Below are 27,948 nucleotides of genomic sequence, written 5' to 3'. Positions count from 1 at the left end.
CATCATAAACAGCCACCGCGGCAACCTACCCCCTCCCGGTCGCGCGCGCTCGCGACACGGGATGCAGAGTTCGCCTGATAACTTTCATATAAATGGTCTTATGGTTCAATCTTGATTTGCAGCTTTCGTGACTGCAGGAATCCGTACCCTTTGGTTCTTTCGGTAAAGTCACGTGGGTAGAAAATTGTATTTTACCGACAGACTTTACCGACAGGACCAAAGTGTGCGTCTTCTGGATGTTACTGTTCGACTTGCATCCCACTGGGATTTTTTTTTGCCACACGGCGTTGAAATGCGGTGCTTTATATTTTTTCTGGAAGACTTTGCTGTTTTTGTCCCTGGATTTTTTTTCTGTTGCGCGTAGTCACTTTAAGACGTTTTTCTTGTTCATGTTTTTGTTTTGTTGCGGTTGCACCCGAGTCAAGAGCCGCATGGCTCACAGTTCTATACCAAATAAATGAAACTTAAACTAATGGCAGAAAATCATCGTGAGCAGGGGTCCTCTGGGGAGGTAACCGACTCGACACTTGGGCCAATGTGTGGCAACAAGTGGAGAAAAATGAACGCCCCCTGCCGCTAGGATCTCAAATATAATCGCCACGGCCTCTTCCGCTCCGTGACATTGTGTGTGGCTGTGTGGGTGCCTCTGTGCGTGCCCGTACGGGTATGAGATTGCGGGGTGAGAGTTACAACAGCCGTGCCCTGCTGCTGCTGCCTGCAAGGTCCTGCAAGGTCATGCCCGTCTGCTGCCCGGTGAGTGAGCGACTTGCCAGCCAGCACAGCCTCCCGCGGTGCAACACAAGGGTTGGTGGTGCTGGTGGTGGTGTCCTTCATTCATTCCCTGTCCGTGTGGTTGGTGGTGGGTACGGGGGTGGCAGGGAGCGGTGGCGCAGCGGTTAGCGCGTTGCGCTACGAACCCGGCGGTCCAAAGGTTCCCGCTCACGACCAAAAATAGCGGCGGATGTATGAACCGGGTGGTGGACGACCCCTAATATCGACTCAGCCCCAAATGAGTACCTGGTGCGGTGTGTAGTAAACATCGCCACTGGGGAGACAAAGGCGGCCGGGAGTGGTGCTGGCTACCCACCTCCTCATGTGCCACAGTGCCGGTCTTCATAGGTGCTCGCTAACAGCACTTGCCCCAAACAGTCCGCTAAGAGTACACGGGACATCTTTGTCGTCGTGGGGATGGCGCTGGTAAGGCGCGACTCGTGTTGACAAACCGGTTGTGCCGCTTGTAAACGTCGGGAAGCCCGGCAGCCGATACCGGAGGAATTTCACAGAACGAATGCGCGGATCGGGGTTACGTGAACGTACAAACGGCACGGCGGTCAAAGTCGCCGCATGCGTGCGGTTTAAAGGAGCGGCGGCTGGCAACGCCTCGTACCCGGTGCTGCTCGTGAGAGGGGACCCTCCACTCGAGGCAGCTCTAGAGAGGGTGTTTGGCCTACTCCTCCATGCTGACCAGACGCTTAGGAAGAGGTGGCAGTAGCCACATTTTACGTGCTGGACTCATCTATTGCATACTGTATATACTGCATGGTGGGTAGAGGCGGTGGAGGGGGGGGGGTGAGTTTGAGAAAGTCTGCTCCGCCGTTACAAGCTGCCGCGCCGGGAGATAGAATAGAGCCGGCGTCCTCTGCATTAATTGCAAGTTGCCATGCGCATCGCACGGGCCGTTACAGCTCCCTTGGGCTTCTCAGGGTGCTGGGCGAGGTGATGAGGCGTTGGTTGGATGACCGGGTCTTGGAGTCGAACCGGGGTCTGTCGGTATGGTACTGCACCCGCCCAATTTAGTCAATGCAGACATACACAGGATTAGCAAAAGAAGCGTGGCCGCTGATGAGACACTGAATGTGCCGAGTTTATCGACAGACGTTTATATGTGAGCGCCAAACCGGTAACCAGGTTAATCGTTTTTTTTTTCATTTTGGTTATCGGTAGTGCAATAAAAAAAGAGAAACGAACAAACTTGTAACAACAGCAACTCGGGACAGCAGCAACAGCTGCTCACGCTCACAGCTGTTTCGTGGAGTTTTGTGTTTATAAAACAAGGCATGCCTAATGACAACATAACAACGTAAGAATAGCTCTTTCGGTAAAGTCACGTTGAAGGGAAACAATAAAATAATAATAATATATATAAAACAATAAAATAATTGTTTTATATATAATGTCTTATATATAATAATTGTTTTATATATATTTTATTATTTTATTGTTTCCCTTCAACGTGACTTTACCGAAAGAGCTAAGTATATTAATTACTGCAGTCACGAAAGCTTTAAATCAAAATTTAACATTAGAATAGGTTAAGATAATAATAGGGTTTTCCCCTTTTTCCTGGCAGCAAAGCTTAATTTTTTTTACAAGGAATCACGTGTGCATTAACCACAATAGTTGTGGTCAAAATGCAAACAAAAAACACACTGATAATAAATGCATTGTCCTTGAAACTGATTTGTCGACACCAGAGACGGCTTTCTTTTGAGCCTCGTCTCAATTGGTGCTAGACCAGAGGACGCCAAAAGGCATACAGCTCAAAGACAATGCCACTATCAAATTAATGAGGGCTCTGGGTAAGCATCTACATCATTAGACCTATTATTATATTTTGGTACTCGCAAAGGAGGTCTAATGATGTAGGTGTTAAGATGTTCTACAACCAACTATATACCTTTTGCAAAAGGCATCAGGTTTGCATTAACCGGACACTTGTGGTAAAACATGCAAACAATCAACAACGTTTGTATGTGAAGTGACATCGTGGGATGTCACTGTGCGGTGCCGGCCCTAGAGGAGCACGGCGTGCGATGTAACGACATCACGGACACCACTATGGTGTGGGTGTAGTACCGGGCCTAGAGAGGAACGGCGTGCGATGTAATGACATCACAGACACCACTATGATGTGGGTGTAGTACCGGCCCTAGAGAGGCACGGCGTGCGATGTAACAACATCACGGACACCACTATGGTGTGGATGTAGTACCGGGCCTAGAGAGGAACGGCGTGCGATGTAACGACATCACGGACACCTCTATGATGTGGGTGTAGTACCGGCCCTAGAGGATCGGGTGTGAGAGTGCTGGCCGTAGGGAAGGGGTTACTGGAGGCCGTGTGGTCACATGGTCCAGGTCGAGATCCTGCTAGAGGGTTCTGGAAGGTGGTCGTGGCCAAGGGCGGAGCCGGCCACGACGCAGAGAATATAAGCCGGGTCCCCCAGAGGGGCCGGCGTTGTTGTTGTTGTTGTTCATCCTGAAGAAAACCTTCGTCTACTTTCCACGTTCTCCAAGTCTCCAACACGTGGACCTGGACCCAAGCTGTGGTCCGTAGTAGCTAGTTATGCTGTAGCTAGTGTAGTTAGCCTGGTGGTCAGTTACCCCGTGTGTTGGTGTTAAATAAATGTGTTGCCTCCAAGAGCACGTCTGCGACTCAGTTGAACCTACGACATATGTTCAAACACCAAATATCTATGTTCGTCAAAGTAAAGGTCTACAGTGCAGTGGTAATTCCTTCACTACTTTAATCTGTAGAAACAGTGATACTATACAGACGACACCTGAATAAACTGGCGAGCCTACAGCTGAGTAATTTGAGATAAATCGCGAGGATCGAGTGGCAAGAATGAATGATTCCTGGTGCTGGCGAGAGCTGCGATCCACAGGGTAGAGAGGGAACAGTTATGTCTCCTCTCAGTTGAGATGGTCAGGGCACGGAACTCGAATGCCAGAACATCGGCTTCCTAAAATCCTTCTTTACGGTGAACTCAAAGAGGCCAAAGCGTGTTCCTGTGGTGGCCAAGAACTGTGCCACAAAGACGTCCTTAAAAGCCACCTCAAGGCAGCCAATATCAATGTGTGGGACACATGGGGGGAAATGTTAGCCAACTGTAAGCAGTGGAGAAGTGGCTGCTGTAGTCGACTCAGTCAGAGGGTTGAAGGAAAAAGTAAAAAAAACTCTCGCCATCAACACCAGCAGCAACGGCACAACACGAATCCCATTCAGCGGACGAGCAGCAACTCTTGCCCACAGCATGGTTGACGCTTCAGCTCAAGGGCTGGCCTCTCATCCCACCAGCGCGTAGGAGAATGCTGCTGCTAGCTGTTCTCCACAGTCATCATCGTTCGCGATGGACAGCCAAAGAAAAGAAGAGCGAGGTGGTGAGGGACGGGGTAAGGGACGTGGTGAGCGAGGTGGTGGTGAGGCGTTAGATAACCGAGGCTGGGAGTTGAACCGGAGTCTGTTGGTTTCGTATGGCATCCGCCCAATCTAATCAATGCAAACCTACACAGGGGAGCAAAACAAGCCTGATTGCGACCGCTAATGAGACACTGCATGCTAAAACCGGTGAAGAGTGTTGCTTGTATTAAGCAAATGATGCTGTCGCCTGATGAAGCGAGTTGTAATTAGTGGCGAAACGTCGTACTCAGATTGCAAATGTTGTGGCTTGGCTCTCCAACACACCGGTGTGCTGTACGAGTGATGAATTGGCCACGTTCTGTTTAAGTTACAACCCTTACTAGTTGGCTGTTGGGTGGTGGTGGGTTTAACGACACATTTATATATTTACGCGATCTAACCCTAAAAAAAACCTGTTATAGATGATATTGGTCGTGAAAGCCTACGTGTTATTTCTACTTTGTTATCCGCGATTCTCAAATGCTGTTGGCAGACATCCCAAGTGTCTCCTGCGACTGTCTTTGTCTCTCCCCTCTCACGCCGGCGTTCCCGCACGGCGTACTGGCACACGTCCACCACTGCCTGCTGTCGTTGTCAATACCGGATACGTGTTTGGGAGAAAAAGTAATCACTCGGCAAGTCGTTGAAATATCACTTTCAACATAGATATGGCCGGGACCAGTTTTTTTCATAGGACACCCACACTGATCGCTCCGATAAAGATGTGTTCTTTTATCGATCGCAGGGGACTGATGGGCCGATTTGACCCCTGCTCAGAATTTGACCTCGCGACCTTCCTCCGACCATGGGTTGTGTGCTTGGCAGCAGCACCAGCTGGGTGGCCGTGAATAATTTACAGCTTCGGTTACATGTGGTTCCTGTTCTGTGTCAATGCAGCCTATGCTGTGTCGTTCATGGGGGTGTTTTCGCCATACTTCACCCTTCTGGTCCGTGCCCCTTTGTGAAGGGGTGCTCAGGATCGGTTCAGATAAGGCGCGCCAATGATCTTACACGAGCAAAATTCTCGATCAAGGAAATCCTCACTTCACCCACGGTCCTGCTCGGGTTGTTCAACCAACTCAGTATATTTTACGGTCGATAAAATTAGTACCGCATTGTGGCAAATTCAACAGTGGTTGTCCAATGCAGAGACTCGCCCCCGCCCTAGGAATGTGTCATTTCCACCACTGGCCTCGGGGGTGATGAGCACCTCCTCAATGCTCACTTGAGTGGGAAATCACTTTGGCTTTTGACATAAACCTGGCCATCGTGACCCCCGACGGACCGTGCATGCAAGAGGCTGCCAGTGCACCCAGCGAAAGCGAACGGCCACGAGAAGAGAGCACTCACACCCGTCACGGGTAGGCCACAAACGTATTTGCTGTACTTACTCTCACAGGTGCCTCTCTGGCCCCACAGGTGAGTATTTGACACGCGTGTCCTGCACAGTTATGGAACTGGGCGAGCAAGCGAGCGAGCGATCCGTTGTCCGTCTTTCAGGTCATGCCTCTCGCGTGCGAAACCGCTGACATCGCGGTCCACGGCGCCGCGGAGCGGCCGTCTGTGGCCTACAGCACGGCCGGCGGAGGCCGCAAGGGGCCGGGGGCGGCAGGAGGCCCAGGGAGGCCATCGGAGGTGGCGCCCGGGCAGGCGAGGCCCGGCAGAGAGAGCTGGGCGAGAAAAATGGACTTCCTGATGTCGGGCGTGGCCTACGGTGTGGGCCTGGGTAACGTATGGCGGTTCCCCTACCTCTGCTACAAGAACGGTGGAGGTGAGAGAGAGGGCCCTGCAGCTACGGCTACGTGCGGAATCGCACTCTCTGCCCTCCGTTATGCCTGGGTCGCACAGCCATCACTGTGCCTGGACCGTTGCTGTGCCTGGGCCCAGGGCCAGATTTAGGCATGAGTTAAGTAAGTTACAGCTTAGTTAGTGCCTCATATCGAGGGGCCTCTAATTTCGATAAAGTAATATGAAGTTTAACGTTTTACATAATCGGTTGAAAAATTAATTAGATATGGAAAAAAATACTCTGTCTGAAATGGTTAATTTCCTTCCATTATAATAAATATATATGGACATTCCTCGAGGAGACTTTTAAAGCTTAACATAGCTGAGGACCCAAGCAATGTCATAAAGCGGCCCTACCTGGGCCGCTGAGTGCCTGGTTGTCTGGTTGAACTGGACCTTTGCAGCGCCGGTTCTCTTGCGAATAGATGAGGAGGTCTCGGTCATAGATTCTCAGTAGCGACTGTGCCAAGGTTTTCACTATCCGTGAGATTTTGATTTAAAGCTTTCGTGACTGCAGTAATTCATATTCTTGGTTCTTTCGGTAAAGTCCCGTTGAAGGGAAACAATAAAATAAAATAATAAAAATATATAAAACTATATATTTTATTGTTTCCCTTCAACGTGACTTTACCGAAAGAACCAAGAATATCCGTGAGATGTTTACGATGGACACTGCTGACCTCTCACGATGCGGTGCGTGCACACACACGCATAATTACACGCCTGCAGCGGCACGGATAAGAGGAGGAGGAATTATTAAGTAATTTAAAGTGAACTGGAAAAAAACCAGTTTGGCGAAACTATCAGCGCACAGCTCCACAAGGTCTGGAGGAGGGCAGTAGGAGGGTGACCGCCATGCAACACTCGCAGCTCATAGCAAGAAGCGCCTGGGTTCCATCCAATCCACTTCTGGGCTTCATCCAACAGTGGATCGATCATCGCCGATGATGATGATGATGATCACCACCATCACGTAGCGTCGCAATACCGTAGTATTAAATACAGGGTGCCTAAAAAACGATGGGGCTCTGGAGATCACCTGGAGAAGATCCCAGGCATTTGTTGACAACGATGGTGAACAAGTTGAGACTCTTTGACTTTTTGAAGCTGTTCACATTACATTTGTTATCATGTTATAGTGTATTATCTGTTCTTTTTCCATTAAAAACGATAGTCCCATATAAGTGTTAAAACATTTTTAAAGCACCCTGTATAATGGTATAACATTGTGTAACATTAAAAACATCATTTAAATAATAGTGCAGGAAGATAACGTATTCTCCTAGAATGAAGAGACAGCTTCACAACGGGAACATTAATATTTGTATACTTTACAGAATGGAAAATATAGCTCTCATGCACAAACAAAATTCGTAAATGCAGTTAAATAAAGTTAAATAAAGTAAACCCTCGATATGCACGAGTTCTGGATTTCCAAGTTTCGTATATTTGCATGTTACTAATGAATACTAATTCTCTATTTGTTACTAATGTATACTAATTCCCTATATGTTACTAAATGTATACTCATTCCCTATGTGTTACTAATGCATACTAACTCCATATTTGTTACTAATGCATACTAATTCCCTATTTGTTACTAATGAATACTCATTCCCTATTTGTTACTAATGCATGCATACTCATTCCCTATTTGTTACTAATGCATAATAATTCCCTATTTATTACTAAATGTATACTAATTCCCTATTTGTTACTAATGCATACTAATTCCCTATTTGTTACTAATGCATACTAATTCTCTATTTGTTACTAATGCATACTAATTACCTATACTAATGCATACTAATTCCCTATTTGTTACTAATGAATACTAATTCCCTATTTGTTACTTATGCATACTAATTCCTTATTTGTTACTAATGCATACTAATTACCTATTTGTTACTAATGAATACCAATTCCCTATTTGTCACTAAATGCATACTAATTCCCTATTTGTTACTAAATGCATACCAATTCCCTATTTGTTACTAATGAATACCAATTCCCTATTTGTTACTAATGAATACCAATTCCCTATTTGTTACTAAATGCATACTAATTCACTATTTGTTACTAATGCATACCAATTCCCTATTTGTTACTAATGCATACTAATTCTCTATTTGTTACTAATGCATACTAATTCCCTATTTGTTACTAATGCATACTAATTCCCTATTTGTTACTAATGCATGTATACTAATTCCCTATTTGTTACTAATGCATACCAATTCCCTATTTGTTACTAATGCATACTAATTCTCTATTTGTTACTAATGCATACTAATTCCCTATTTGTTACTAATGCATACTAATTCCCTATATGTTACTAATGCATACTAATTCCCTATTTGTTACTAATGCATGCATACTAATTCCCTACTTGTTACTAAATGCATACTAATTCCCTATTTGTTACTAATGCATGCTAATTCCCTATTTGTTACTAAATGCATACTAATTCCCTAGTTGTTACTAAACGTATACTAATTCCCTATTTGTTACTAATGCATACTAATTCCCTATTTGTTACTAAATGCATACTAATTCCCTAGTTGTTACTAAATGCATACTAATTCCCTATTTGTTACTAATGCATACTAATTCCCTATATGTTACTAATGCATACTCATTCCCTATTTGTTACTAATGCATGCATACTAATTCCCTATTTGTTACTAAATCTATACTAATTCCTTACATGTTACTAAACGTATACTCATTCCTACTGTTGGCCTCTCCCTTCGTCCTCGTGTGCCCGTCGCCGCCCATCTCCCGCGTCTGCAGGGGCGTTCCTCGTGCCATACGGGCTCACGGTGGTGTGCGTGGGCATCCCTCTCTTCTTCCTCGAGGTGGCCCTGGGGCAGCTCACGCAGCAGGGCACCATCGGCGTGTGGAAGATCGTGCCGCTCTTCACCGGTACGGTCTTTGCCGAGTGCGGCGCGAGCAGAACTCGGCACGCTGTTCGGTGATAACTGTCCAGCATTGGTGCGTGGGCTCGTCTTCCGTTACGCCCCTGGGCCAGTGGTGGAAATTCACCATTCTTATGGCAGGGGCGAGTCCATTGATGGGACAACCGCTGTTGACTTTCTGAATTCCCAGCGACGTGGTGCTCGTGGTATCGATCCCGGATGTAAACTCGCGGATCTTCCGATTTGCGAGGCACTCGTGATTAAATAAAATAGGTGTTTTTCGATTAATGGTGAAACCAATGTTTTAAATCTCTATACGAGTGATTTGCACACTCTCGCATTTATACAAATTTGGTGAAAAAAGCCGCAATATATTGAAGTAATTGGTGCCCTGGCTGAGACCATAAACAAGCTGCGCTTGAGAACCCGGTTCTAATCGTCAGTTCCTGGTCCCAACTCTGGATGTGCTGTGTCAGCGCTTGACCTCTGACCCACGTGACCACCTCCGCACGATTATTACTGTGGTGCAGGCGTCGGTGTGGCGTCGATGGTGGTCGTCTTCCTCAGCGACCTCTACTACATCGTGGTCCTGGCCTGGTCCCTCTACTACCTCCTGCACAGCCTGACCACGGCCCAGCTGCCCTGGACCCACTGCCAGGGTTGGTGGGCCACGGCTGCCTGCTCCGACACGTACGCGTCGTGCCCGTCCAACGCGAGCGGCCTCCGCAACGTCTCGCTGTCCCGAGGCCTGGGCACCTCGCGTGCGGCCAGCAACGCCAGCGAGGGGGCTTCGGCGTGCCAGGACACGACCTCGCCCGCCGTGGAATTCTGGGAGTGAGTGGATGATGCACGTTGCGCTGCAGGCGGCGGTGGGCCAGAGGTCGCTCGCTGGAGGAATCTCTGACGTAGCTCTGCGGTATCCGTTTCAGTGGGCCGTTCTCTAAAGCCGCCGTTGTGCGAGAGATTCGAACGGGTTCTTAATCTTCGTAGCAGAATCGGGAATTTACAACTCTACACAGGCGGCCAGGCGTGATGCTGGCCACCCACCCCCTCGTGCGTGCGCCGTGCCGGCCTTATTAGGTGTTGCCAGCTAACAGCGTTTGCCCCAACAGCCTACTACAGGCTCCACGGGGATCTTTGTCTTTGTTCACACAGGCGGAACGTGCTGCGCGTGTCGTCAGGCATGCACGACCTGGGCTCCGTGAACTGGGAGATGCTGCTGTGCCTCTTGGCCGTCTGGCTCCTGGTCTACTTCTCCGTGTGGAAGGGGATCAAGTTCTCCGGCAAGGTGACCTGTGGTGCTTGATGCGGACGGCATGGCGTCCATGCATGGGCAGCGAGAGTGTTTGTACCGTGGAGAGAGAGAGAGAGAGGCAGTCAGTCAAGGGCAGAGGGGCGAAGCGGAAGGCATTGATTTTGGGCTTGGAACAGGGGCATGGAGTTGATGGCACAGATGGCTCGTGGAGGAGAGCTCCAAGCAATGAGGGGAGTAGTGAGAGGGGAGAGACAGGCAGCAGAGCCTGTGGAAGGCGCTGAGTTGTGCAATGTTGGGATTGGAGCGGGAGCTGGTCAGGTGAGATGCTGCACTCCCACCGCAATTGCAGGAGGGGTATTATTTGGAATGTAATGATTTTTTGTTAATTAAAACCATGCAAATTGTTTGCTCCTGCAAGTATAAAAATCGAGACGACAGAGAGGGGTCTGTGAAACGAACTGCGGCCTTGGATCGCGATAATTCACCGAATCCCCGGGGGTGAATTTCTCACCGAGTGCCGAGGGTCAGGTGACTCGGATGTGGCACCTCGCGTGCGGCCGAGTAAATGTCAGAAAACGTAGGTGCCACACGTCAGACCAAATGCTCAGGCAGGTGTTTTCACAAGTGCCTGGCACGGCTTGTAAACAACCCACCCAGTCGTACGCCGTGCCAGGCTTCGTAGGCACTGCTCGCTAACAGCACTTGCCCCGACCGTGTTGGAGGCTATATGGGGGATCTCTGTGTTTGTCGGGCGGGACCCGCAGGTGGTGTACGTGACGGGCTCCGTGCCGTACGTGCTGCTGCTGGTGCTGCTCGTGCAAGGAGTCATGCTGCCCGGCGCTCTCGACGGCATCACCTACTATCTCCAACCCGATTGGGCCAAGCTCGCCACGCCACAGGTCGGAGGTCGGCGCTTGGATCGCGGCATTGCGGCCGTGGGAACCTGCCTCTGCCAGCCCAGTGGCAGACATTGCAAATTCCACGTTTCTGTGGCAGGGGCGAGTCGATCCATAGGACAAGCACTGTTTACTTCCTCGCAAAGTGGTACTCGTCTTATCGACCCCGGCAAGGTAATGATGATGGGCCGAGTCGTGTGATGGCCCAGGATTGGCAACAATGTCCAGGTTTGTGTCCCTGGTAGGAAGCTGGAATGTGCTCTAGGAGTCTAGGACTTGAGTACAAAATTACTTGCGCAGTTCTAGAAATTGTGTTAGCTAAGATGAGGGAGTGAAGACATTAAAGCATTGTAACATTTGAAGATAACTTTAGGGGCTATCAGGACCACTCACTGGTAAGTTGATTGTCAAAGTAAAAGTAAGTCAACCAATAATCAGTGACATAACATAATGAATTATTATATTAATAACACTTATAATTACATCATTAACATCAATAACGCATTTAAAACTTTCGTGACTGCAGGGATTCATATTCTCGGTTCTTTCGGAAAAGTCACGTAGAAGGGAAACAATAAAATAATAAAAATAAAAAACAATAAAATCCTCACGCCGTTTCGACTGCAACACAAGCAATCATCATCAGGTGTGAAAACCACAGCAAGAAAATTTGAAAAAAGTGGCGGTTTCTTTTAACGTGAGCACCACGGAGAGCGATTTGGCAGTTATTCAGATGGACGAGACCATCTATGTTCGGAAAAGAGGAGGGGGGAGACGAAAATAATTGATGCGGTCTGAAAGCCTCCGTAAGCGTGAACAATCAATTAAGACCCGAAATGGTTTATCAAATCCTTCCAATGATTTCTAAGCCAGAATCCATCTTCTCGGTTTAAATTGTCTCTGTGTTTGTATATGTGGATAGCCTCATGAACGAATCTCTCATGGTAGCCAGATGGCTTGCAAAGAACCTCTGTCTTGGAGAAGTCAATGTCATGTGAGCCTACTGAATTATAACAGTGATCTGCCACGGCCGAGGTGTTGGTCCTACCGTGTTTTAGGTCTGCTTTGTGTTCACGAATGTGGTCTGAGACATGTCGTTTGGTTTCTCCAATGTAACTACTACCATAGAGGCAACTTAGTTTGTAGACGCCAGGGTACTGTATGTCCGGAATCACATATTTTACGTGACTTTACCGAAAGAACCAAGAATATCAATAACGCATTCAATCAACATGAACATACCTGAGGCACAGACCGGCAGCCATGTTACATGAGTGACACCATGTCGGCCATGTTGCATGGGGGTTGTCTTACTGTCAGCTGAATGGCTGCTGCAGTGACTCCTTGCCTAGCAACCGCTTCCATGCCCACAGTGCTGGAGCGTTGATTGGGATGCTACGTGCGCATATGCCGCAGGTGTGGTGCATCTCCCAGTCAACTCGGTCAACCCACGGCACCAGGGTCTGTTCCGTGACCTCTTGCCGGCAAACGTTTGATAATTCACGTCACCTCCGGGTGTACCTAGCTTGGCACAAGCACCGCGGCTGTTGTTGCTGCTGCTGTAGGTGTGGGTGGAGGCGAGCACGCAGGTGTTCTACTGCTATGGCGTGGGCTTCGGGGTTCTGCCCGCGCTGGGCAGCTACAACAAGTTCCACAACAACTGCTACCGGTGAGTGGTGAGGGGGCGGCCGGGAGCTTCCCGCGTTGCACCACCACCCCACGGCCAGGGCTCTCACTCCTCTCCGTCCTTCCACTTGCTCTCACCCCCCTGGCCCTTTCCTCCCCTCTGGTTGGGGCTCCCACTTGTGTCACAGACACAGGCTCAGACACACGCACATTTACACGCACATTCACACAAACACAACTCGCACATCCAGACAACAATAACAGCCGTGATCCCCCACTCTGTGACGATGACTTCACCACGGTGCTTGCGTCAGGCCAGGTACACTTTCACACACGCTGACACATGATAGAGCTGTCAGAGGTTTGTGAAGCATGTTGAGTGGCAGTAGCATTTAGCCGCTATACTGCTGCATTAAAAATGTTGCTGTGCGTGGTTGCGTTGCGCGTGGTTGTGTTGCGCGTGATGGTTACCCGATGTGTTCCCACGCTGGCGCCGGCACCAACACCAGGGACAGCATTATTCTGACGATCATCAACAGCGCCACGAGCTTCTTCTCCGGCTTTGTCGTATTCTCCTTCCTGGGCTTCATGGCGCAGGAGCAGGGCGTGGACATCAGCCATGTCGCCGAGACCGGTGCCACCACCATCACCGCCACCACCATCACCGCCACCACCGTCACCGCCACCGCCACCGCCACCGCCACCACCACAGCGCTCCTCCAGCACCACCTTCCCCTGTGGCTGCCACTCGCAGGGTCCTTGTGATCGGGTTGTCAGTCTATGTATAGAGACTCCGTCAAGAGACCGAGCTGTCAGTCTATTGTCTAGAGACCCCATCAGAGACCGGCCTGTCAGTCTATTGTCTAGAGACCCCGTGAAGAGACTGGGCTGTCAGTCTGTCTAGAGACCCCATCAGAGATCGGCCGGTCAGTCTATTGTCTAGAGACCCCATCAGAGACCGAGCTGTCAGTCTATTGTCTAGAGACCCCATCAGAGACCGGCCTGTCAGTCTATTGTCTAGAGACCCCGTGAAGAGACTGGGCTGTCAGTCTGTCTAGAGACCCCATCAGAGATCGGCCGGTCAGTCTATTGTCTAGAGACCCCATCAGAGACCGGCCTGTCAGTCTATTGTCCAGAGACTCCATCAGAGACCGGGATGTCAGTCTATTGTCTAGAGACCTCGTCAGAGACTGGGCTGTCAGTCTATTGTCTAGAGACCCCCGTCAAGAGACTGGGCTGTCAGTCTATTGTCTAGAGACCCCGTCAAGAGACTGGGCTGTCAGTCTATTGTCTAGAGACCTCGTCAAGAGACTGGGCTGTCAGTCTATTGTCTAGAGATACCGTCAGAGACCGGCCTGTCAGTCTATTGTCTAGAGACCTCGTCAAGAGACTGGGCTGTCAGTCTATTGTCTAGAGACCTTGTCAAGAGACTGGACTGTTAGTCTATTGTCTAGAGACCTCGTCAAGAGACTGGACTGTCAGTCTATTGTCAAGAGATGCCCTATATAGGTACGTGCGTGTGTATAAGTGGTGTGTGTGTGTGTGTAGGCCCCGGGCTGGTGTTTGTGGTTTACCCACGTGCTATCTCCCTGCTGCCGGTGCCTGCTCTCTGGGCCACCCTGCTCTTCATCATGCTCCTGCTGCTTGGCGTGGACAGCGAGGTGAGCTGCCGCACATAGCTCTCTCTCGCCAGGAGACATTCCTCCTACTGGGAACAACGCGTGGACCACTTTAGTTCATGTAGCCAAATCAACGGAGTTCCAGAGAAACAACATATGTTCACGTGATGGTTTATTCTCCTTGACGAGATCAGGTTGTTATTGTAGTAGGATCTGAAATGGCGTTAGAATTAAGGGAGGTTATAATGAATGTCCTACCGAGATCGCAACGCTTGGTCACATGACTACGGTTGCTCGGGGTGATGTCATCACTCCCACTGTGCAAACCAATCAGTTGTCAGGAAGACAATCCCATGCAACATGGCTGTCATTTCGTTAGTCATTTTCTGGCATTCATTTCATAATGTATATTCAATTCGTTATTTATATAATTTATATACATTTTGTCAGGAATTATGAAACTTTAATTATCGACATTGATGCTTGATTTCCGATTTATCCTAACCAAGCCTGACCGGTTCAAACATCACTGGGCGCTGATGTTAGCCATGGCCAAGCCTCCGAGTTCATAGTGCAGTCCAGTGTCACCTCTCCATCCCGATGACTGTCATAAGAATGCGGATTTCCTGTCACTGGATTTGGAGAGTAGACAGAGATGAGAGGCGCACGCACTCCCCTTTGGTATATTTTACTTTGCTGACGATCGCCGCAACGCGGGCGGCCGTAAAACATCTTCGGGCCATTTTAAAATCACCCACAGGGCGACATGGCCCCTGTCCCCTCCCATCGTTACCAAGAGGCCAGGAATCGCTTCTCAGAGGAAAGGTGTAGGAGGAATGATGTCGACATCCACCAACGGTCACGTCATGCTTGGGACCCACGGTCTTGGCGGTGCCAGCTCAGTACTCGGAGCCACTTCCAAACCTGAACGTTCATGATACACCGGGCCATTATTAGCTGGAGTAACCCAAGTACTCTGCAACTTGGTTAAAGAAGAGATGCGACAGCATTGGGGTGCTCAGCATGGAATTTTGACATTATTAAAATAATTGAACAATCGTGACTAATTTGGCCAAACCGCGAGGTTTCTTGCCCCTCTCGTCTCCCCTACTCCCGTGCCACAGTTTGCGGGGATGGAGGGGTTTGTGACGGGGCTCACGGACTTGTTCCCATCCCAGCTGAGTGGCAAGAGGCGCCGCGAGGCCTTCACGGGTCTGTGCTGCCTCGTCAGCTTCCTCCTCTCCGTCACCATGGTGACTCAGGTAGCGGGCGCCAACTTGGCAGGCTGTCTCCCTACGGCCTACACGCTCACCACGTGACCACCCTCCCTCATCCCCCACCACCCCTCCCCCATCAAGACAAAGATCTCCCGTATAGCCTTAACAGACGTTTTGGGACAAATGCTAAGCGAGCAGCTATGAAGGCCGGCAATGCGAGCGCTGTTCGCCGGGCCGTGCTAATGAGGCTCGGCGATGGTGAAGCTGTTCGGAGTCTCCTGCCCGTCATTAGGGCTGGCAGTGGCATTCGCTTCACTGGCCACGACCAGGGTTGCATCGTTAAATAAACGAGACCTCTAGGAAACATTGCGAATGAGTAAACAGGCCTATAGACAAAACACATCTACTCTTCTGCAGTGAGTACACAAGCTGAGGGCACGGATGTGTCTGCGATGTGTCTGTGCTGCAGGGTGGCATTTATGTGTTCCAGCTGTTTGACAGCTATGCAGCCAGTGGCATCTCTATGCTGTGGCTCATGGGCTGGGAGTGCATCGCTGTGGCCTGGGTTTACGGTAGCACAGGCCCACTCGCATGCTCACCCACTCACAAACTCGCACGCTCACTCACTCACAAACTCACAAACTCACCCACTCATAGACTCACCCACTCACACATTGAATCACTCACACATTGAATCACTCACCCACAGCCTACTGACACACATGGTTGCTTATTTAGTCCATGTGCTTACTCATCCACTCGCTTACCCACTCACTCATTCACTCACAACCCATCTACATACAGTACCTGCTCATACCTGTTGTCGATGTTGGTGATGTTGTTAATGTTGTCGATGTTGTTGGCATTGTTGGTATGTACAGGAGCCAATCGGTTCATGCAGGACCTGACGGCGATGCTCGGGTTCCGTCCGCACGCATGGGTGTGGTGGTGCTGGAGCGTGGTCAGCCCTGCCGTGTGCTTGGTACGCACCACAGCGGCCGCCCTCCACCCTCAAGTGGCCATGACGGCACCATGGGGCCGGTACCAGACTAGGTGCGCTTTGTACGCTTCATGAAACAAAGAAGTCTTATGGAATAGCGAAGGCTTAATGGGTTGACTTGACCGAGATGACTGGCAGATACACTACCTGGGCCGCCCACTGTACCACCTCGCCGCATTCTAGCCGCCCGGCACTCCGCTCGTTGTGAGCGTCGCTCCTCCGCCCTCCGTTACCAGACGACTGCCTCCAACTGCCCAGTAGCGTCCCTTCACGAGCCTCCTCCACAGAGGCCGATCTTGACACCGCTGGTACCGGTCATCGGAAATCCACTCAGCTCCACATCCTCCTGTAACGCATCATTCCATCTCTTCTCCAGCCCGTGCAGTGCCCATGCAGCTCACCGGTGCTGGCTAAGTACTTCGACACCCCAGACCACTCCTGACTTATCTCTGTATTGTTGCCTGCGTATGCGTTGCATGTGGGTTGCGTGCGCTTAGGGGATCTTCGTGTTCCATCTGGTGCACTACGAGCGGCTCGTGTACAACGGCCGCTACGAGTACCCCGGCTGGGCCGAGGCCCTGGGTTGGCTGCTCGCGCTCTCCTCCATGCTGTGCATCCCGGCCGTGGCACTCTACAAGCTCGCCGCCGCCAAGGGCAGCCTCGCACAGGTGGAAGGGGGGTGGGGGGTTACTCACCACTGGGTTACTCACCACTGGGTTACCCACCACTGGGTTACTCACCACTGGATTACTCACCACTGGGTTACCCACCACTGGGTTACTCACCACTGGGTTACCCACCACTGGGTTACTCACCACTGGGTTACTCACAACTGGGTTACCCACCACTGGGTTACCCACCACTGGGTTACCCACCACTGGGTTACCCACCACTGGGTTACTTACCACTGGGTTACTCACCACTGGGTTACCCACCACTGGGTTACTCACCACTGGGTTACTCACCACTGGGTTACCCACCACTGGGTTACTCACCACTGGGTTACCCACCACTGGGTTACTCACCACTGGGTTACTCACCACTGGGTTACCCACCACTGGGTTACTCACTAGCGGACCACTCTTTGGAGAAATAACGGTCTGTGCTGTGATCAATGTTGCGCTAATGTCCTGTGTGACCTTGTGTGACTGTGCTGCATGGTGACAGTGATCGGGTGTCTGTTTGATTGCGCATGTCTGTGTGTCTGTGTGATGGCGTGTGTCTGTGTGACTGTGTGAGAGGCGTGTGTCTGTGTGGTGGCATGTGTCTGTATGGAAGGATGCCCTGGAGTGTTTAATGGCACACTGAGTTAGAGAAATGCCCCTATAGTTGTTGCAATCTATGTGGTCCCCCCTCTGGGAAAGTTTCTCGCAAGGATTATTCAACATTGCCTTTCCAGGGACGCTGAGGAGAGGCTTGCGGAGCTCCAATGTGGTTTTAGACTAAGACGGTTCTGCACGGATGCCATATTCTCTGTCCGTCTGTTACAGCAGAGGTGTAGAGATTTCCAACAAGACCTACATCTCTGTTTTATTGACCTGGTCAAGACCTATGATACCATCAACAGGCCAGGGCTGTGGGCGGTTCTTCATGCTTTCGGAGTCCCTGACTGTTTACGATCATTCAGGGCCTTCATCATGGTGAGAAGGCCCGGGTAAAGCTTCGTGGTCAGGATTTGGAACCATTCCCTGTTCACCTTGGGGTACGACAGGGATGTCCTCTAGCTGCCAGATTATTTCACATCATCTTTGACGACATAGTTCGAGAAGCTTTCCATGGCTGTACCGGAGGAATTTCCATCTGGTACAAATACAATGGAAGGCTCATCGATGCCCGCGTGCAGTTGGGGATGGCTTCCTATTGGTCAACCATATTACGTATGCTAATTATCTGGTGATTGCTGCTCACTCATAGGAGTTGGAGGTGCTGCTGCTGAACCTGGAGTGTGTCACTAAGGGGTGGGGTTTTACCATTAGCACCACCAAACCTAAGCACCTGCCTGGGTATTTTGCGCCATTAAACATTCCACCCCCTCAGTTCCCCATTTGTGATGGAGCAGTTATGGAGAGAGTGGACAGTTTCCTATACCTGGGCAGTGTGCTTATGACCAGCTGCGGTTTGACAGCAGAGGTCTTGCTCCGAATCAGTCGGGCTGCATTATCTTTTCATTAGCTACATAATGCTGTGTGGAAGCTACCTGGTCTGTCGCTCCGCACGAAGCTTTGGGTTTTCTCGGTCACAATCATGTGCTCCCTTCTTTATGCTTGTGAAACGTGGACCCCTCTGATGGAACATCTGTGCCAGTGAGAAACATTCAGGCTGGCCTGCCTACGATCCATCCTGGGTTTAACCAGACTGGATTATGTGAAGAGCTCACAAATCCTTGAAAGATCTGGACACATTTCCATCAGTGAGCTCCTCCGGCAGATAAGGCTGCATTGGCTGGGTCATGTAGCCCGAATGCCTAGGCACCACATGCCCAAACAGCTTCTGTTTGGCCGCATAGAGAGGGATAAACGGGCGCGACATGGGCTGGAGAAGAGATGGACTGATGCGGTATGGGAGGATGTGGAGCTGAGTGGACTTGCCGAAGACCGGTACCAGCGGTGTCAAGATTGGCCTCTATAGAGGAGGCTCGTGAAAGATGTTACTGAGCAGTTTGAGGCAGTCACCCTCCAACAACAACTGAGGGCAGAGGAGCGATGATCATAACAACGAGCGGAGCGCCGGGCGGCAAAAATGCAGCAAGTTGGCACAGTAGGGGGTACAGCTGGTGCATCTACCAGTCATCTCAATCAGCCAACCAATGGCACCTGGGTCTGTCCCGTGACCTCCTGTTCAGGAGCCTTTGAGACGTCACGTGGCCTCAAAGTGCACTTGGCCTGGCACGGGCGCCGTGGTGACATCACCGTCACTTAGTGGCAAATGGCGGGTATTGGTATTGGTCTGTGTAACTGCGGCAGTGTCTGTTTGGCGGCGTGTGCCTGAAGTGACTCTGTGTGGTGGCGTGTGTCTGTGTGGCTGTGCGACGGCATGTCTGGTTGTGTGTGACCCAGCGCTGGCGTCACCTGACGTCGCCCGTCTCACTCGAGCTACCGCTTCACTTCCATCAGCCGCTCCCGTCGGAGCTCCCTCTGCTGCCCGCGGCTAAATAAGGCCCTGAGCTCCACGCTTGGGTCGCACTCTGCTTTAGGCTGTTCACGGTGAGCAGCCACCAGCATGAGCAATGTCACCGACAGGCCGCCTCGCTGCGTTAACCTGAACCCATTATTATCACTATTGTTACGCTCGTTTACCCAGAACGTTTCACCGAGTCCCGTGAGTAATTTTCAGGAGGGCTCCGCTAAGTTTTCGCAGGCGATGATTGCTCTGTGTATATTCAGTGGACCATGATGCTGGAACACGATGGCCTGCTCTTGCGAATTACATCACGGGGCCTTTAACATCCGCTGTCAGTGAAGCAGGTGGCACGTGGTAGTATAATCACAGTTATTACACCACAGCAATAACCAGGGCGACCAATGGATTTGAACCGCGAACCTCTGTGGCGAGCGGGGAGCGCGCTTACTCCGGGCCACGTACCGAGCAGCCGCCCCACACGTTTTGGCACCTCTTGATGCCAGCAGCGTGCATTGGTGCCACGTCCTTTTAGCTGCGTCTCTCCATGTCGCTCGGTATTTTTGCTGCATTTCCCGTGCCTCTGATTGCACGCATGTCTCTCTTCTCCAAATTGCACATTGTTATCGCGATCACGAATTAAACTATTTTGATGTTTGTACAAAAAAGAGCTCAACTGATGATTCACTCTGAAAACACACGAAGCAATTATTGTAGCAGAAACACGACCACGTTGCTGAAATGTTTCAACCCTGTTGGTCTTTACTATGCAAAACTGGTGAAAGTTAGCTTCACGCTTTCTGCAGAAGCGGCGCAGTTAGAGCGACATGGCAGTTAAAGTGGTGCGCACTATTAGAGCGGCACGGTGGAAACCTCGAAGGGCAGTGGAGCGACTGTGATGCCATTCTGGGGGGCCAGGTTGAGGCTGTCAGGCCCACGCGGGGCCACGAATGAAAACTTCTGGAGCAGAGCGACGAGGAAGAGAAAGAGCTCGGCCTTGGCGAGCTGCTCCCCCAGACACACGCGGCGGCCTGGGCATGCGACAGGTGCACACACAAAGACACCAAACACCACCACCACCATCAGCGTAACGCCCCACTCGCAGGCCGGTGCCAACTCGCCTACTACTGCTCAGGGATAGCTGCCACTGGGGGTGCCCTCGGAATGTTTGCGGAAAGATGTGAAACGTTCTGAGATGCAAGCGCCGCTATGAATGTTAGAAGATAACGACGAGTGTCGTCTCGGTCCGTCGCCCCTCTACATTGGCGAACACTGGGCGAGACCGAGATAGTAAGGGGTCAGGTTTCACTCGGCTCGGGCCTTGCTGGAGGACACGAGCTCCACTTGGCACTCGTGTGAGATAGGGGGGCGCCGTCGTGTTTTACGCGGTCCCTCCCCGTATAATCCCGGGACAAGAAACCACGAATGCGTCCCACGGCTGGGCTGACGTGTCAGAAACGTGGGACACTGAGGAAGGAAAATGGAATGGAAAAGTGCGCAACGTAGCAAGGAGGGTGCTTTGCTTTGAATTACATACAGACGGGAACTGGAACCTGTGGATTGGAGAACACGCGCACATTAGAGGCATCGCATTGTCTATTCGACAAGCGTTAGTGGGCTAGGGCAGGATGCATCGCTAGGAGGATGGACGATGGTCAACAGTAATAACAGAGTGGCAACCAAGTAATGGAATCCCTCGATAGGAATGGTGCAGACATTTTTTGTAAGGGGGAGCAACGGTTATGCAATGGTTCGTGCACTGCTGTGAACCTGGCAAACTGAGTTAAAATCCCAGCCACAGCTATGACGTCAGCAATGAGTGATGTCTGAACCGGTCCTCTCCTCCCAACTCCAGCCCGCACTGACCAGTGTGGTGAAGTATGGTCAAACAACCCCCGTGTTCAGCATCCAGCAGTGGATTGACAAAGGGGCTGTAAAGTGGCGATCATTGTCGTAATCATTATCCAATCACTCGTCACAACGTACCTGCTGAGAATGGCAGGAATGCGTCTCGCTTGCGGAACTTCCCGTCTCGGTCGAGGAAGTGCGAGGGGTTAAACTCCTCCGGGGTCTCCCACTGTGAGGGATCCTTGAGCACCGAGTCCAGCACGGCAAACACAATGGTGCCCTGTGGCATGGAGACGACAGTACGCAGACGGCAAGGAGACGGCACGGAGACGGCATGGACCCGGCAGGGAGACGGTAGGGAGACAGCACAACTGTTTCATCTGTACGGAACAGTGTTGCCCCCTCCGAAAATGTAGGGTTTTTTCCCGGAAATTCTGGTTTCCTCCCACATGTAAACACTCATTAATTGTGATAACACCTTAAAATATAGAGGACTGCAGATCTTGGATAAATTTTCCACAGGCTTAGGACATAGCTGCCGCAGCCTTCCCACTCTCCTGTGGTTCCTCCTCAGCCCTCTACGAGAGCGAACACCGAGCGGCGGTGCAAGGTGACGTAATTATTGTTACGATCGCTGGCGCCGTGGATCCCTCAACAGAGCAGGCACCGACTTGCACGGTGGCGGTGCGGGGGTGGGGGGGGCGGCACGGGGCTCCCTACCTCGGGGAGGAAGTAGCCCTGGAAGAGCGCGTCGCGCGTCGTGGCGTGCGGGAGGGCCAGCGGCACAATGCTGGCGAAGCGCTGCACCTCGTATAGAACGGCATTGGTAAACGGCAACTTCTCTCGGTCGGACAGCGAGGGCGGCCGCTCCCTCCCCGATCACGGCGAGCACCTCCTCCTGCAGCCGCCCTGCGGTGCACCACCACCCGCACACACCGGGTCGGACAGGGGCACTGCCCGTGCGGCTTAATGATTGGCGGAGCCACGCGATTTGGCTGCCCGTGTACAGTGCTGCGCCATATCCAGTCGCTTCAATTCTACTGAAGGGGAGCTGCTGATGTTTTACATCGCCCTGTGTAGTGGAGAGCACGGATAACTGAGTGAGTAGCAACAGCAGCAGCCGGGGTAACTGTGATGCTGATTTAGTTTCACTTAGTAATTTAAAAGCGCACAGTTTTTTCAACGGAGGCGCGGAAAGCCACAGACGAGCGGGAAGGCGACCTGATCCGGCTCCGATACTTGTCCAAGCTCTGTGGTCCTACGTTGGGATGTTTGGCCAATTCCTTCAATCAGTGTTTATACAAAGGGGAGAAAATCCACTTGCTTTACTGCTACTCTGGCAATCCAGGAGATGGCCACCTCGATGTCCACGGGTCGGGTAACAGGCCCCGTGCCGGGCCCGGGGCGAGCCACCCCGCGGAGTTGAGGTGCGGCGAGCATGGAGCGTGTGGTTGCTTCATGTCGTTCGCTCTGCCGCGGTGTTTACTTTGGACGTCGGGGTTCTTCATCAGCAGAAGCAGAGCCCAGTAAAGTGTGGTCGACGTGGTCTCCATGCCGGCGAAAAACAGGTTCAGCGTCACCACGAGCAGGGCCTTGTCTGTGAAGTACGTGTCTGGGTTGCCAGCCTCCTGCAAACACAAACCTCGCCAATGTCACCAACCGCACGACATCTGAACTCAATTGTTTCACGAGGCGGGCGATCCGACCCGGAACTCAATCATGAACCGGCACGAGAACGTGAGAATCGATTTTAATCGATAGATCGGTGAAGGCCTCGCAGTCGCCAATGGCCCGCGGAGGTCCCAAGGCCTTGCCTTGCGCTGCCTGGCGAGGAACGCGGCGATGAAGTCCTGCAGCTCATCCTGCTCGGGGGCATTGCGATGGACCTCGATGAAGGACGACAGGAAGGCCTTGAGTCGGCGCACATTCTCAAACAGCCTGGTGTGCGGTCCGGGAAGGTGGCGCAGAAACGTGAAGACGTTGTTTATCTGAGGAGAGACGGCGATGCACGTCACACCACAACGACCGGCTGTACTAAAAGGCTGCGCGCGAGCGGGAGGGTGCCCGGGATGCAGCGATGGACTACAGGGGGAAATAAATACAAACAATACCGGTGCTCCAAATGATGCCGTTTGGATCTACGTGGTCCGGTCAGAATCCTTGTGGGATCTAAAACCCATAATGATAGTTTAGAGCAGCGGTGGTACGGAGTTATGAATCCGGCGACCCGAGTTAAATTCCCACCCGTGGCTAACATCAATGGCGAGCGACACCTGAACAGATTTTGGATTCGCCATCACCAGTGATGTGATGTACGGTCAAACGGCCCCATTTCTGACACAGCGTGGGGAGACCCTCATCCAGCAGTTGACTGGCAACCGGCTGCAAATGAATATTGTCGGTGTGTTGTTGAATTTCAAAACCACAGACACTTACCTGATTGACAGGAATTGCTAACAACCTCACGTTTTCACTCAGCAGAGCAACCAGCTTGATGAACTCTTTGTCCTCATAGGTGAAGCGCTTCCCAAAGGACAGCGAGCAGATCACGTTCGACACCGCGCAGCTGATCATTGTTTTCGGGTCCCCAGGGCGCTCCTGAAACACAGCACAGACAGCCGTGGAAGAGCAAGCTGGTGGTACAACAAGCCCATAGCCATGGCACAGCAAGCCATAGTCATGACACAGTGAGTCACGGTACAATAAGCCCATAGCCATAGCCATGGGCTTGTTGTAAATGGCTTGCTGTGCCCATAGCCATGGCACAGCAAGCCATGTTACAACAAGCCAAAGCCATGACACAGCGAGCCAGGGACAGCACGTGGCCATCGTTTCAAGTGGTGAGGGAGGGCGACTCTGCACCTCGCATCGCCTCGAACTCGGTGGAGAGGAAGGTGGCCTCCTCCAGGATCTTCTCCTCGATGATGGAGCGTCCCATGCCGAAGTCGTGCAGCGTGCGGAGCGCGAATCGCCGCATCTGGCGCCACCGTTCCCCACGTGAAAACAGAATTCCTAGGGGGTGGGGGGCGTGCAGGTGGAGAGACGCGCTCGGCAAGCTTGGCGATGGGGGGGCCCGCGCGGAGGAGGGCCGCTCGGGATGTGTGCCCTGGGCCGCCCGTCACACGGCACCATGATGGCAATTTATAATTTAGCACGATTGGTATTTGCGCTGTTTGTTTGCCCGTGTTTTGTGCGCGCGGGGCAGTCCGTATGCATGTTGTTGAACTTCTTTCGCCCCGCATGTTGTGTTCACCGTGTTAATCCAACAACAGTGGAGGCCAGAGCAGCGACGCTCACAACAACGAGCGGAGCGTCGGCGAATAAACCGCAGCGAGCTGGCACAGTGGAAAGCGCAGGCAATGTAACTGCCAGTCATGTCGGTCAACCCATGGCACCTGGGTCTGGTTATACGGGGGGCCTTTGTCTTTGTGTGTGTATCTCTGTTCTATAGCAATACCCTGCACAACCCAGTGAGCTCCGATTGCTGCATTCCACAGCGTGGCCAAAGTTCAAGGCAACAGACATTGAGTAAAGCATCGCTGCAATGTAACCGTCGTCTGTTATGGTTGTGCTCTTTGCAGCAGTCCTCGTGACTACGACCCATACTCCTCCTCATCGTGATTACCAATCTTTTATATCCATACACAAATTAATCCACGACGCGCTGCACGCACCTGATAGGGGGCCGCCCATAAATGACGTCACGCGATTTTGGACGATTTTGACCCCCCCCCCTCGTCACAGTGTCACAAAAAGTCAGACCGCCCCTCAAATATGACGTCACAAAGCTCTGCCCCCCCCCCCAAACCATATTTCCCTTTTGAAAATAAAACATGCTTCAAATCGCTTTAAACTATTGTCATTGTAGTGCGTATTTAATGTGGCGCTGCACTCTGATGTTGTCGGAGTGTTATAACAATTAGTTTTACAGTATAACAATTCTATATTTATTTAAAGTTGTGCATTTTTACGTGACGTCACATTTCTCAACCCCCCCCCCTCGTCACACATCGTCACAATGTCTGACCCCGCCCCCCCCTAGGTGCGTGACGTCATTTATGGACGGCCCCGCTGACTATTTACGACGATCTATACCTGACTGCTGCTGCCATACCGTGCCCTTCCAACATGTGCTCGAACATGGGCATGACCGGGCGGTCCTCAAAGAGCTCGGCGTGGCCGACGAGGGCCTCCCTGATGGTTTCGTACCCGTGCAGCACCACCACGGACTGCCCCACGGACTGCACTTGGAACACGTTCCCGTACTTTTTCGCGAGCTGCAAAACAACATTCGGGGGGAATGGACGCTGGACACGAGTGTATCGCCACCGGGGATAATACCGCCACAGGCTACACGCGCGTGACAATCTGAATTACTGCCCCCCCCCCCACGGGATATCTATAAACTCTCTCGTGTCGTCACGCTCCGTGCCAAACCTCCAGTTTGCGTGCCCCATCTTGAGTCCGATCCTGAACACGTGCCTCACCCAGGGCAACTTCCGCTTTCCGATGAACATCAACTTTTGTTGTCTTTAACCAACGCTTTGAAAGGAACTTCCAAGTTGTGTCCTACTCCATCCTCTCCCACGTTCGGTCCAATTGATTTCAATTAAAATATTTCAACTGGAAAAAAAATCCCTTGGGATGGAACGTTTCGTTTGCAAAGGCGACACCCATTGCGAATACTGTCCGCTTGGCGTTTTGTGCCTTTGCTCAATAAATGTAACAAAACCCCGAGATGTTACTCCACTCGGGATTATCCAGGTGGGAAATTCCTTGACGAGTAACAATAAATAAACAGGTATATTTGTCATTCTAGATTTTAAAGTTTTCCTGATTGCAAGGATCCATACTCTTTGCTTATTTCGGTAAAGTCACGTTGGTGAAGAACATTTAAATAAATTAAATGTCAGTGGTACACAAGCACAAACAACAACACTCGACACCATCCGTGCCAATGGCACTGCGTCTCTCACGCCAGCGAAAGAGCCGATCATTGAGTTGAAGTCCAGGCTCAAGGCGGTCCCGAGCAGGGGCACGCCCCGCGGCCCGGGCGGCGCTCGACCCGGCGTGGCGGGGCCCCACTTGGCCATTATCATGGCCCGCACGACGAGGGCGACCGCCAGCGACAGCCCCGCGCCCAGGGCCAGCTTGTAGCCGGACAGCAGCATCAGCAGCAGCAGCGTGCAGAGCCCCGCCAAGCGGGCCACGTTGCGCTGGGGAGAGGCGGCCCAGCCAGGGTCGTGCCGTCTCGCCAAGCTCTGCCCCGGCTCTCGGCCCGGTTCCAACTCCGGAGCGCTGGCCATGTGAACGGAGAGTTTGGGGCCGCGTTCAGATGATGGCGAGAGCACGTCGATCGCAGAACCTTGACAACGAACAAAGGATGGAGAAATGGCGTCGAGCCTGCAGCTGATGTGCACCCAGCGATCGTGTTGTTGACGTTGCGCCCAGAAGCAGCAGCCCCCTCTACCCGGGGCGCATTCCTCCTCCCTGACCCCGAGCGACGACCCCGACCCAGCCGATGGGAACCAGCGGTGGGGCGCAACGTGGGAAGGGGCTCGACTGGGCAGCGTTTGCAGGTTTGTTGATTCCAGCCCTGCCCCTGACACGAGTGATGTTTGTGCGCTCGAGAGAGGGAGACCTCTCGCCCGCGATTGTAGCAACGAGCAACCCCGCAGCACTTACACGAGTCCACGCAACTGCTGACGAGACGCGGCAAGTGGAAGCCACTTTTGCTCGCTCACACTGATGCCGCTGGAAGACATTGCTATGCACGTGCGAAGAGACGGGGTTTGGTAAGAGGGGCGGGTGGGTTCCGCGTGAGAACACGGGATGTGGGCGGTCGGATGGATGTGTGTGAAGGAGGCGTAAATATTGCCTGCTTATTTATGTTGTATCGTGGGGGTCGGCTCGGGATGGGGGGCTATCCCTTCTGAAAGGTGAACTTGGACAAACTCCCAAACCCCCTCTCTGTAAAGGGTCCGTCCATAAATGACGTCACGCACCTAGGGAGGGGGGGGGGTCAGACGTGTGACGATGTGTGACGAGGGGGGTGGGTTGAGAAATGTGACGTCACACCAAAATGCGCAACTTTACATGAATATAGACAACACGTTCTACTTAATTAAATAGACTTTTTAATGTTTTCTCCTACAACATCAGAGTGCAGCGCCACATTAAATACGCACTACAATGACAATCGTTTAAAGCGATTTGAAGCATGTTTTTTTGGGGGGGGGCAGAGCTTTGTGACGTCATATTTGATGGGGGGCCTGACTTTTTGTGACTCCGTGTGACGAGGGGGGGGGTTTAAAAAATCGTCCAAAATCGCGTGACGTCATTTATGGACGGCCCCAAAAGGGGTCCACGGTGGTAAGGAAACCAAACGGACAGCCATCGACTCGGGGCGGAGTCTCAATCACAGCCTGGCCTCTCTCCACATTTTCAACCTCACCTCCTGAATTGTGCTGCTCGAATGGAAA

The 27,948-nt window shown here is 51.7% G+C and overlaps 1 protein-coding gene and 1 pseudogene across 3 annotated transcripts; one reads left to right on the top strand and one right to left on the bottom strand.

The window, feature by feature from the left end:
- Positions 1-233: 233 nt before the first annotated feature.
- Positions 234-20,669, top strand: LOC116951190 (sodium- and chloride-dependent creatine transporter 1-like). 3 transcript variants are annotated; one of them, XM_076073466.1, is made up of 15 exons: positions 235-753; positions 5,683-5,953; positions 8,764-8,895; positions 9,419-9,722; positions 10,044-10,176; positions 10,908-11,042; positions 12,605-12,708; positions 13,175-13,299; positions 14,214-14,326; positions 15,409-15,546; positions 15,971-16,073; positions 16,383-16,483; positions 16,999-17,169; positions 19,558-19,704; positions 20,537-20,669. In XM_076073466.1, the coding sequence occupies exons 1-14, from the start codon at positions 667-669 to the stop codon at positions 19,654-19,656; spliced, it is 2,016 nt and encodes a 671-aa protein (XP_075929581.1). In that variant the 5' UTR covers positions 235-666; the 3' UTR covers positions 19,657-19,704; positions 20,537-20,669. The 3 variants fall into 3 exon arrangements, with proteins under 3 accessions (XP_075929582.1, XP_075929581.1, XP_032825559.1); XM_076073467.1 differs by lacking the exon at positions 20,537-20,669 and having other exon boundaries at positions 234-753; positions 16,383-16,554; positions 19,558-20,286; XM_032969668.2 differs by lacking the exon at positions 20,537-20,669 and having other exon boundaries at positions 19,558-20,286.
- LOC116951160 (cytochrome P450 2B2-like) lies at positions 20,356-27,410 on the bottom strand (annotated as a pseudogene).
- Positions 27,411-27,948: the final 538 nt, after the last annotated feature.

This window comes from Petromyzon marinus, chromosome 42 (genome assembly GCF_048934315.1).
Source record: "Petromyzon marinus isolate PM22_M1 ecotype Great Lakes invasive population chromosome 42, UKy_Petmar_22M1.pri1.0, whole genome shotgun sequence".
Lineage (NCBI taxonomy): Eukaryota > Metazoa > Chordata > Hyperoartia > Petromyzontiformes > Petromyzontidae > Petromyzon > Petromyzon marinus.
Note: the sequence above shows the minus strand (reverse complement) of the source record. Positions and strands in the feature narration are given on the sequence as shown.